The 12,586-nt window shown below is 34.3% G+C and overlaps 1 protein-coding gene across 1 annotated transcript in view; it reads left to right on the top strand.

The window, feature by feature from the left end:
* Positions 1-6,001, top strand: part of LOC117159256 (uncharacterized) — a 216,771-nt gene extending 210,770 nt beyond the window's left edge. Inside the window, exons 7-8 of the mRNA XM_033338942.2 lie at positions 3,140-3,380; positions 3,930-6,001. Of these exons, the coding sequence (XP_033194833.2) occupies positions 3,140-3,380; positions 3,930-4,177 (489 nt within the window). The 3' untranslated portion in view covers positions 4,178-6,001. The remainder of the gene's footprint in view (positions 1-3,139; positions 3,381-3,929) is intronic.
* The last annotated feature ends 6,585 nt before the right edge of the window (positions 6,002-12,586 follow it).

The following is a 12,586-nucleotide window of genomic DNA, read 5'->3' as shown; positions in this document are numbered from 1 at the left end:
TATTACTCGTTATGGATGAAGTTTTTGCATCGTATGAAACATTCCTTAGCAACTGTTTTACTTAACTTTTTATACAAGCATACGAAGCAACCAACACGTATCTGCATCATTTCCATAATTCATCTGACTGGTTCCTGCTTCTGTCGTGTCATCTATTCCATAATCCTCCCTTTGCCGACGTATTAGAATAACAAATCATGTACTTCATAGTGCGAACATGAACGCTCATGAGTCACGAGGTATTTTAATAATTTTTTCGTATGTGTTGCAAAATGATTGGAGTTTTCAAATGAAGGTGATGTTGCGCCTTGTTCGGAAAATTAATTACTCTTGAAAACTTGATGAGTAAGTTGTTTTATAATAAGGTGAACCTTAGACGAATGTCAGGCAGAAACATTGCATGAAGGTAGATATCGTAACCTTTTTACGCTTTCAAATAATTCCATTAGACCTTTATAGAACTATTTTACAAAAGAGAATAACTAGGTTTCTGAGAATCAGACTGTAAATGCATTAAGAGAATACTTTAATAATAAAAAATAAAAAACTAACAGTTCACTACTTAAATTTACTAAATAAATTGCTAGAATATTATATCAAAGACTAATTAATAGGAATTTTAATTAAAACAATCGATTCCCTTTCTTTCCTGAAAATCTTTCTATAGACAAAAATATACCATAAAATACTGGACGCTGAAAAAATATATACATATAGATTAAGCAATTGAGGAATGAATTATTAATACTCGGATAGATATAACTCAGATGAGTTACTAGATAAAAAAGGTTTCGATTGTAATAAGTAATTTCCGTCCTGCTAAAAGTTGAACCAACAAAACTTTCCGATCAACCTGACACTTTTACTGGAATAACGCAGCGACGCAGACTTTTTCTTTTATCGAATATCGATGACAATGCAGTAGCAATGTAAAAAATGGTAAATAGCTAAATATCATCATCGACCGGTTATGATTCAGTTGATGGAGATGCACGCGGCGAGGCTGCTCGAGGCATCGAACAGCGGGAACGAAGTCTCGATTGGAATCAGTATGCTATGTTCGTCGTTGGAAGGACGGGCAAAGAGCAACCGAGTCAGGATGTCGATTTCAATCAAAGATTATATACGAGTTCGCAGAAATTCTTCTCAAGAATTGTTCCTCCAATAATTCTCCCGACATACATAGTACCCTTAATTGAAAGTGGAAGCCACGGCTGATGCACGAACGAGATGAAATGATTTAAAGCCTCGAAACAGCGAGGCTTATTGGTTTAAGATCGAGATCATTATGCTTACTTCGCACGAACCGTGGAGGTATTGTTTCGGTTGCAAATTAATACGGATATACATCCGGGGAAATATTTATTCTGAATTATTTATCGTCTTTCCTCTCAATATTGAAGGATGATACTTAACGTCGTAACATCATAGAATCGAGAATACTTTACAGAATTATAATTTTTAGAAATTTTCTTCACTTGACATTTTTTAAATAACGCGAGTCTTCGACAAGTTCAAGATAAAAATGAAAAGAAAGACACAAACACAGATAAATTTAAAACAAACGGAGGATATTTATGACAGTTAAAACGATAGCTGGAAAAGCAAAATTTCCTCCTGTCAGTGTAATAAAGATAACAATACGTAAGCAATGAAACAATTTTAGATTATTTATCAATTATATGACACGCGTCCAAAATATTTATCACGAGAACGTGACTTAAACGTGATCGGAATACAAATCGCTTGGCTTCTTGATATTTCATCTTTTTTTTTTCTTTTGATACGGTAACGCCGGCATACCATAGATACACTGGTATCTTATGTTACGCGCAAGTAGTCGCGAAAATATATTTTTCATCTGTACAAAACGTTGAGGAGCGGGCAGAAACACGAGCAGGTCGACACGACAAATGGACTCGCGTTCGAGTTTTGCACCGGTGGTCGCGCGGCGCGCTATAAATCTAGAAGATGAAGTCATTAAAGAAACGGCAAAGACGTATGTATATCCAGCTCGCCTTGACATTGAGCAGCGCAAGTTCATTAGCATCGGCCACGGTCGAACGGCGAGAGCCCGCTCACCCGATTTTCCGACAGCCTAATTCGTACTCTTCCGTGTTGTTTCAAAGTTTCTTGAATATTCTTTTGAAACAAAATTTTCTTGGAAAGTTACAATAATCTGCTGTTTATTCTGTGAAAGATTTCTGTTAATTAATTGGTAATAAGATGATTCATAGCGTGTTTTTATTGTGTAACTTTGATTTTCAATATGGAGACTTTGGTGATTCATTGATGATGGTCCATTTTATCTTCTGAGGTCGGAGAAATGTATGTATGTACGCGGATTAACATTGTTGATCGGTTAATCGATCAAAAATAGCTTTTGAGAAAATTGCTACTGCTATGTTAAATATATTTTCTCCCGACGATAGGTTCTTAACTAAAAGAAACTCTACCATTTACACTTTTGACTAGGCTTTGCACCCAAACTCGTGTTATATAACGATTGTACCATTTCCTCGAATATTCCCCGGAGAGTTGAACCTGTAATCATCTATGACGGAAGTCTGCAACACAGTTCAGTACTGTTCACTAGTTTAATCGAAGCTTTCATTGTTGCTCAAACATCATCACCGACTTTGATCGACGCGTCGAGGTCGTACGACAATTAAATTTCACGCGTATTTACCGGTACGCCAAGCAATTTCCATTGAAGCACACGGTTCACGAGGTCCGCGGTGGCTGGCCACATGAGAACGTAAAATAAATCAAGCTCAGGCTTCCGCGGCGAATAACAGTACGACGAACACGCGATAAATCAGACGTACAATAAATAATCAGCAATAACGTGTCTCTGCCGCCGTATTACGAAGCCGAGCAACGTAGAATCCGCGGGTCATAAAATCTATTCGTCGAGTCCCGTCGTCGAAGAATACCTTTGGTGGTAGAAGAGGTCTTGAGACTTTTCTACGCGACAATCCAACCAGTTCGAGGATTCGACTTTGCTCGCTCTATCACTTGATACCTTGTATATGCGATGTGGTAACTATAGTGCGGTTGCATAACAGGACGTCCACCTGCGGTCACTGTCTCATGGAGGAACGTTGATCGAGCCGTGTGCTTTTGTTCGATTTTGCAGATCATCCACCGTGATCTTGCCGCGAGGAACGTGCTAGTGGACCATAACAAGCTGTGCAAGATCGCCGACTTCGGTATGTCCAGATTTGCGAACGAAGATGGGGAAGTGATCGAGACGAGACACGGCAGAAACGCGTTGCCAATAAGGTGGATGGCGCCCGAGTCATTGATCTACTCGCTATTCACCACTAAGACGGACGTTTGGAGCTTCGGGATATTGATGTGGGAGATCGTCACCCTGGGTATGTGTGAATCATTGATTTCTCGAATTTGGTATTTTATATTCCTATCACAGTTCCAAATTTCTTTAATGTTAAGTCTGATTACTTTATAAATGAAATAATAGTAACTATATTGACGATAAAATAATAATACAACCTTCCTCCTTACTTCTATAATCTTAACTCTTCGTCGACTCTTGTCTTCTAATTCTTAACTAATTCGTTCGCTCATTCGCTTTTCTTTATTTCTCTGTCTCTTTTACTCTTGATACTTTCGTAGTCCTATTAATATTCTATCATTTCCTCATTTTTATTTTATATTTAAGTAATTATTTAATTCCCTTATTTCTATTTGCCATGCCCATTTAAGTAATTGTCTTAATAATTTACAACTTATAAAACAGATATGTGTTTTTAATGCATTATTTTATCTTTGTGAATCATAATATAAGATGTTACTTAGAAGTATTGCAATTTTTTTTAATTAAATATTTAATGATTATTGGAGATATTTTTCCTATTATATTATCAACGTTATCAATAACAAAAGAACTAATTTCCCTAACGCAGGTTCGACACCGTACCCGGACATGACGGCACGAGAAGTGATGCGAAACGTGCAGAACAGTTATCGGCTGGAGAGACCTTCGCATTGTCGAAGCGAGCTGTTCAGGGTGATATCCCGATGTTGGCAGGCTGATCCAGACCGCAGGCCGGAGTTCCAGACTCTAAGGAGGGATCTGGCGCAGTTACTCGAAGACAATATGAACGGACATTACGTAGATCTCGAGAGCTTCGCCTCAGAATGCACCGATTGAGCATCATCCAATAGAGATTCATTGGAAATCGTTTCTCTGTCGTTTGCTCGTTTTTGTCACATATAATCGAGCACTCTGGACCATCGGTTCATAAACACGATTGTTTCATGTCCAATAATCGATCCTCTGTCTTGAACAGGTGGACAATTTCAAGTTCGTGAAATTTTGATCGTAAGTTTGGTTGTTTCGATCCATTCGAAAGGTATCGACAACTGATCGATGCTTGTGGAACGCGTGAATGTGAATGGAATATGATGTTTCTCTTTGTATGAGGTAATCTGCGCGGTTTTACGGAAGTAAGAGATTTTTTGCCTCAACATGGATCTGGTAATGCGTGAAATTTGTGAATTCGTAAAAATTCCAAATATCTGTTGCGAGATGTGAAAATCAGGATCCGTCCATATATGATTCTAATTTTTTATATCACTTCTATGTACTTAGGACAAACAAGTCTGTGAAAAGTGATACGGGTGCATACGGGTTTCAGAAAAAAAGTGCTGATATGTTATGAGATTCGTGAAAGGTGAAGAATATTTTGCATCGAACGTAAAATTATGGAAAGACAATCGATAGCATATGTGTGTGAGAGTGATTTTATCGTTAAAACGAAGACGAAATTGCGAATTATGAGGCGAGAAGGATGATTTAACAATGCAAATACGATGGTAAAGTAACGTGCAGTCTGTACAGTTAGGGATAACAGGCGTTCTTTACTGTTTCTTTCTTTCAACGCGGAGAAGATGTCTAAGATTCTCTTAAGTATTTCGTTTAGTATTACTACACTATGTCTAGCGTCATTTTCTTCAATTAATGCGCCAGTCGTCGAAAGTTCGTTCATATCGGTGTTTTTCGTTCAACATAATGCAACAAACATGATTTACTACATAGAATAAAATAACAATATTATAACAAGATTCAAACACACACAAAAAAGGAAAAAACGAAGAAGTAAGGTGATAGAAAAACTTCCATATTGTTTAACTTTGCTCACATTCAACAGAAACTTTTTGAAATAAAAAAAACTCCGATATGTAAACGATCAATTACGCAACCCATCGCATAAATTTCATGACAACGCAAAACGATCGACGTACATCGTTTTCCAGTTGTCTAATGTATTTTTCTCACTTATAATCATTGTACATAAACTCGCATTATTATAAACGCGTCGTGTCAATCAAAAAAAAAAAGTTGAAAAAACAGAAGAACAATTTTTCTTGATCGTCTCATCGTAGTTATATCGAGAATTATTGTAATAATTATTATTATTATCCGTATCATTATTAACGAATCGTTATTAAACACGTACGTTTATAAGTTTCCAATCGTCGATTAATATTCTTAATCATTCTAGTCTTTCTTAATGCGTATGGGGTGGCGATTGGTCCTGAATTAAGCACAGAAATCGCGTGTAAATTTATTATTCTGGATTGTGATATCTTCGTACGTTTTTTTTCTTCTTTTTATACGATATGTATATTACGAGAACTTCCCTTTAGAGCCGATTAAAGCCCCATCATTGTCGGTTGATTGTTTTATTAAGTTTTGTACGTTAAAATGGAACGTCGACTCATCTCTTCGAGAATCCCGACCTCGCTTCTATAATATCGAAGAGAAGCGATTCTGTCAATTTTTTTAGACTTTATCGTGGCGTTACTTTTTGCGTAGTTTTGCGATCCGATCACATATATACATACTCTTTTCCTATTTTTTTTTTGCCTGCCGTTCTTTGTTACCCCTGCCCCCAAAAAAATGCAAATTATTGTATGTAAACTCAACTACTGTAAGAAGATTTTTTTGTCAGTAAACGTTGTCGTAAATTCACGCAGTTTTTATTTTTTTTATAAACAATTTTCTTGGTCTTTGATTACCATAGATCAGTGAATTACTTAATCACTTTAAACATATGAGGTCGTCAATCGGATTTTGTCAAAACTGTGTAAATAGATTCATTTATAACGTACAACAGCGAGAAAAAAGTAAAAGTTTAGGAGCGATGATACAAGATAAAAACAACGTGGAAGATATGATAAAAAGGATATATTAAAAAATAAATATGGACATGATTCATAATATTATAATTTACAATAAGATTCAAAGGCACAGACAAACGTTATAATCTATTCTGAAATGTTAATTAAAAAGTTTTTATGTCTACGTTCCTAGCGAGGCATCTAAATAATTATAATAGTTCCATTAATTTTATTCATTAATATACATGTACGATAGCGATTTTTCTTCGGTACCCTGCAATCGATATAAATTTCCTTAAAGGATCTATATGTATGTTAAGAATTCTTATTTCCTTTAAAAAGTTTTAGAAATATTTAGATAGGTATATGTAGCGATAAATTATGGATTTAACTCATAAAAACTATAAAATAATATGCCACGATCAAAATTAATAATTAAAAATGAAAAAGATTAAAGTTTGCAATTAAAATAACTAATTTGAATAAACAAGATGGAAGCCGAAACGTCACGCAAAGAGTCAAGAATTAAATATAGCATTTAATTAATATGCTTTCGTTTAATTAATACCCATCTAGGTAAAGAGAGGAAAATGTTTTAATATATAGAATGATTGCATTTTTCGCGTGAAGAATGCGCGAATAATTGACCGAGAATGCAGGCTTCAATTAAACTCTCGGTCTCCCGCCGGTTTAATTGCGAAATTGTAGCAACGAATTGTTACGATGATATCGTGCGTGAGTTTTCTTGTTTCTCGATTATTTTTTTACTGCTTGCATCTTAATTAACTTGCTTCCAACGCATCAAAGAGGGTGCATTCCTACGCACGATTACACGCGACACGGTTATCTTAAATTTTTATTGAAAACGGCTAAACAAAGAGAGAATAATATTTGAAAAATTTGAAAAGAATTTAATCATGTATAGGCAATTAAATAATATATTTAATAAATAATGAGTTTACAAATTATTACAGCAATCTGTTACCTGTGATAAAATCGTTTAACATGTATTCTGAAGTAGCGCATTAGAAATCAAATTTCAGAAACTTCCATTTCTTTATTAACAGTAGAGTGTGTAAATGGGAAATTATGTGTAAAAATTATTATCAGTATACTGTATTAGTAGCCAAGTTTAGGAATAATATAGGTAGTTAGAGTAAATTTAATCTTATACATATTGCATTTCTAGACTTGATATTTCCTGTTCAAATAAATGTACTCCCTGATAATTTATTTCTGTGTAACAAGAGATTCATCTTCATTACAGTATGATGTTGATGGTCACAAAACTTTCACCTGTCTCTATTATCCTACGATTTTAAATCGTAATTATACCTGTTTGTGGTGACCAACTTTCTAAAAGGTATGTAATCCCAAAATCTTCTTCTGAATTTTTTCCTAAAACCTTAAAAAGAAACGCAGATAATATTTTTCATCGAAATAAGTTCGTCGGGTGATGTATCAATTAAGTTTATGATATGAATTGCCAAATTCAAGGGCCGTAATAAAATAATTATTTAAAGGCAAAATTATTTAATTTATTACTTATTAATGCAATAAACAAATATTTAGGGATTAATGATTAATAATAACTGTGAAACCAAATACAATTTGCAATTAAATCCAAACTTCCGAGTGGTCAATGAAAGCTTCATCAAGCTGAATCGGTAAAATTGGATTCCGTTATCCCCGCCTGGGCTTCTCTCATAAAATTTTCAGAAGTTGTTTGCATAATTTTAAGACTTTATCACGCAATCCTTGTAACGGTAGTGTTCTTCGGTGGAAAGATTCCGCAAAAGGCGCGAACAGTTGGTGCGTTAATTGAATTCTCGCATCACGCGATGTTTTACGGCTGAGTGAATTATTCGAGTTATAGTGCAATAATTGAACTAAGGATTTTGTAATTTATCGCCGACTATCAGATAAGATGGCGAGCCATTTTAGTTTTTGCCCGGCATGAAATTAAGCTCACGCTCCACGAGTTTACACCCTATCGTCTCGTGACGTTTCGATTTGCGGTGATTTGATGGGCGTGTAATATCCTCGTGCATCTGAAATTCCTATTGATACTTATTCTTGTGAAGAATTCGTGTACTAAAGAATTTCGTAGTGAAGAATTTCGTATCGAATTATTTTACATACTTTCGTATATCGTGGATAGAAAGCGATAGAAATATTTAACATCGAATTGCCATTAATAGTTAAAATATAAAATAGCTAAAAGTACAAATAGAAGGACACGTTATATATACAATATAAATATTGAAACATTTAAGGTTCGTATCTTTCAACTCATTTAATCAATTATAGTATAAACGCATCGAACGAATATATTAGAAGGAACTGAAAGTGAATATGATAGGAGTCACTCGAGTCAGATTGGCCCTAAAGGAAACATGCGGAACGCACGAAGAATCGTTGAACGTCTCCAATCATCCCCGAGAATTGTCAGTAGGAATTGCGTGGATGGCATATATGTATGAACGTCTCGTGCAGTAGTTCTCAGAGCTGTCGTATGTTGCAACATGTATTGGGGTAAGGATCGTTATCGTAAATTGGATCGCATTCCGGAAATCTTGAAATAGCCGTAAAACGTCGAAACCTGTTTATAGTGATGGGTAGTTCGATGATCGAATGAGATCGAATGAGATCTTACGTCGATGGAAAAATACTTGTAAATTTAGTTCATTCAGTGTATTTCGCTTTCGTTCATATACATTACAAAATGTAAAAGTTATTATGTAGAAACTATTATGGATATGTATGTATTTTTAATGTTATAGATTTTATACGTTGTAGAATGTGAAAAATATTGAACAAATAATATTATACAGTACATCATGTACATACATATATTAGGTCGTCCGAAAAGTTTCCTGCGTTCTATAAGGAAATAATGAGATGCATAATATTTTCCGTTTTATATTATTTTATCGAATTACGTAGGATCCATTTTGTTCTATCAAACTAAAGATCACAACGCTCGAAAAATTAGGTTTCATATTTGTATAAAGATGCATTGTTGTAAAAGACGTGTCTGCAAAAGAAAGACAATTTCCGGACAACCTAATACATACAGTAGATACTCAATACATTCTGTAGATAAAGATAAAAAAAGATGTTAAAAAACACACGTCATTGGAAGCATTGTTAAACAAAAAGGTGCTATAACAAAAAAGAAACGTTATACGGAATGAGTGACAGTGGGCGTGCATTAGTACAAAGTATGAATAGATTAGAAATACTTAAGTAGCAACAGTCAGAATGTAACATAATTAGAGGTGTTCGCAAAGCCGAAAATATCAGAAATCCAATATTCGTATAATACGAGTCGTTTCGGATCCTGAAAGTATCTCGTAATTCGAGATTGTCATGATTCAAGAGTTATAAAATTATATAGCAAATTATAATACTTCATAATGAAATATTATATCTATCATGTAGTTCACCCCCTTTTTTTTTGCTCAGTATTCTAGCTTATATAATTTGAAAATTTTCAAGAATTTCAAAAGTCCTGAGAATTCCCACTTTCTCAAAAATCCCGAAATTCTCGGGAGTTCCGACTTTTTTAAGAGTTTCGGAATTTCTGAAAATACGAGACACCTTCGGGAAATCGACCAGACCCCGGGAAAAATTCTTGACCCGACTCAACCCGATATCTTCGAGTTAACGCGTAAATCCAATCGTAATACTTCTACGACTTCAGCTATAACACCATTTCAAAATGTTCGCTATTAATTATTTATTAATTATTAATACTCTTTGAAGTTTTCGTTTATTACTCGTCGATATAACTCTTTTACAATGCTTCCAATGACATACGCTTGTATGACATTCTTTTCTTATCTTGACCTATGGAATCTACTGATAACGTTTGACTGAAAGGACTGGCTCACCCTGTATATTTCTTCACTATTCTAGATCTTCAAAATAGATCTCTTAAATTCATTTAAGCGACAGATTGACCTTGTAACGAACCAAATGATTTAGAAATGACCTTCAGATGGCCTTAAATATCTCAAGCAACCTCGGAGTTAGTGTTGAATAACCTTGGCATAATCTTCATGTGATCTTGAGTAACCTTCAAATCTTTCTTTAAATCTTAATTAAAATTAAATTCTTTAAATGTTGGAGGATGATAATTTATGCTTGTTTATTGGTGTGACTTAACGAGTTAAGTACGATGCCTTGTAGTCTCATGAGGATCACTTGAGGAGATTTACGCAGGAAACATTCTCCACGTGACTAGGTCGCGGTTGCTATCTATGGAAAGACTTTCGCCTAGAGATCCAGCAACGGTATCGAGGTAACAACATGAGAATTTAATGAAGATGAAAAACGACTTAACATATATCGAGAGTATCTCAAATCACATTCGATTATATTGGATATCTCACGAACACTATATTTTGAAATGATATGAAAGCAAAAATTATTAATATTGTCATTATTAATACATCAAGTTGTTCAAATAATTAATGTTTTATAAAATTCATTTTGATGAATTTCTAGCTTACAGTTAGAACTGACAGCTAGAACTAACTTTCTCATCTGCATTTATACGATAATATACAGAAATCATTTGAAAGTACGTCAAATATTTTGTCCAGCGATAAAATTCCTGCTGGATAGTTATTAATTTTATCGCGATAACTTATGGCCGTAAAACGAACAAATAATTGCTGGATAGTTAGAAGATCCTTTCCATTCCCTGGGACGAACGCGCGATTAAAAGTAAGATCGCGGCGACACGTTCCACTTTCATTCGTGGCCAATTGAAAATTCTGTCTTGCGTTGATCAACACCATATTTTTTATAGTAATGTTAACGAGCCGCCGACCCAAATATTCTTCGAAATGAGCGCGTTTCACTTTACTGAAAACGTGCTGAAATAACGTCAGAACGTGTGTATCGCATCGAAAATATCGTTAGTATGTTATCCGTCGCTGTTGGATGGTTTTTGATATCGGCTAAATAAGTTTCTGACGAAATGTTTTTGCACTTACCATCCTTCGCGAGAACAAAGATCAGCAACGAATTGAGGATGAGGAGAATCTCGTAGAAACAAAAGGCACCGCCGCGCAGTAATGAGTTTCGATTGGTTCCAGACGCGAGACGTTTTTCAGGCTTTTTCAAGCAGATCCGTCTTCCAATTTTGTGAGCAGAACGAATTACATCGTTTGATCCTTTGAAATAAGAGAGATCGGCAGCCTTGAGGTCTTGACTTGACGATTCTTGTTTCGAAGGTCAATTCTTCTTCTTGACTTTTTTGCACAATTAATCACAATTAAAATCATGACAGTGAATCGACAAGTTGCAAATTATAAGTTATAGACTTCTTTCTTATAAATTTACAATTTTATATGTACAACTTCGTTCGTTCTACCATCAAACGTATTGGCATTGTTCAAGAGAATTTATCGGAATTATTAACTTGTAATTTATGATTTGTAAAATTTCGAATTTCATATAAGAATTATTATAGAATTATTGTAGAATTATTGCATATTAATATACAATAGTATGTAATATGTAATAAGATATATTACAGTAGAATTATTGCAATAAAGCGCAAATGAGCTCTAGATAATTTGATGCTCCTTGATATCACATACAGACGGTAAGGAAAGTTAAATACAACGAAGGGATAAATACTTGATCTTAAAAATTCTTTAATTGCTAGTGCAGATGAATGAAACATTTTTATATTCAAGCACGGTGTACAAATGATAAGATGACATACAGAGCATACTATATTTTTAGTAAAATGTAAAAATAAGAGTTAAATCGAATATAGCATATTACGATTTTTAAGCGTCGACAACATGTTACGAGTTTTAACTTCATATTAAAAACCAAAAAAGAGTGAGAATATAATGAAAAGAATAAATAGCTTGTACATTACAATAACAATCACTATAACGGTAACGTTATACGGATACCGGAAGTATAAAACGACTGAGAGGGAATATAATTGGTTCTCACGAAAGGAGCGAACAAGGGAAACGGGTAATTTCAGCCGTCGTGTAAATTATATTGCTATGTGGTGCTCAAATAGTCTTTCAAATGTCCAGTGAAAGTAACTTCCACTAGTCTGTATCAATAACAAAAAGATACGCCTGTATTGTAATAAAAATAAAAATAAAAATAAAAGATACGCTTGTATGTGTAATTGTAACCAGTAAGGATGCATGCAAAAAAGGTATCGTAGTATCACCTTTTTAGTATCACAGGTAATAAAATTTCAACTTACTCTTTACAATTTCTCCGTAGCTTCTGAGCATTTTATTCCAGGTTTGGGCAAGTTTCATTTCAAACGAGGATATAAAGTAAAAAGTTGAAATAAAGAATCATTTTAACTAGAATATTACTTCTATATTAGAAATAACATAGGAAAATAATAAGTTTATTTATATCATTTTCTTTAATTAACCCT

Source organism: Bombus vancouverensis, chromosome 10 (genome assembly GCF_051014615.1).
Source record: "Bombus vancouverensis nearcticus chromosome 10, iyBomVanc1_principal, whole genome shotgun sequence".
In the NCBI taxonomy this organism is placed as follows: Eukaryota; Metazoa; Arthropoda; class Insecta; order Hymenoptera; family Apidae; genus Bombus; species Bombus vancouverensis.
Note: the sequence above shows the minus strand (reverse complement) of the source record. Positions and strands in the feature narration are given on the sequence as shown.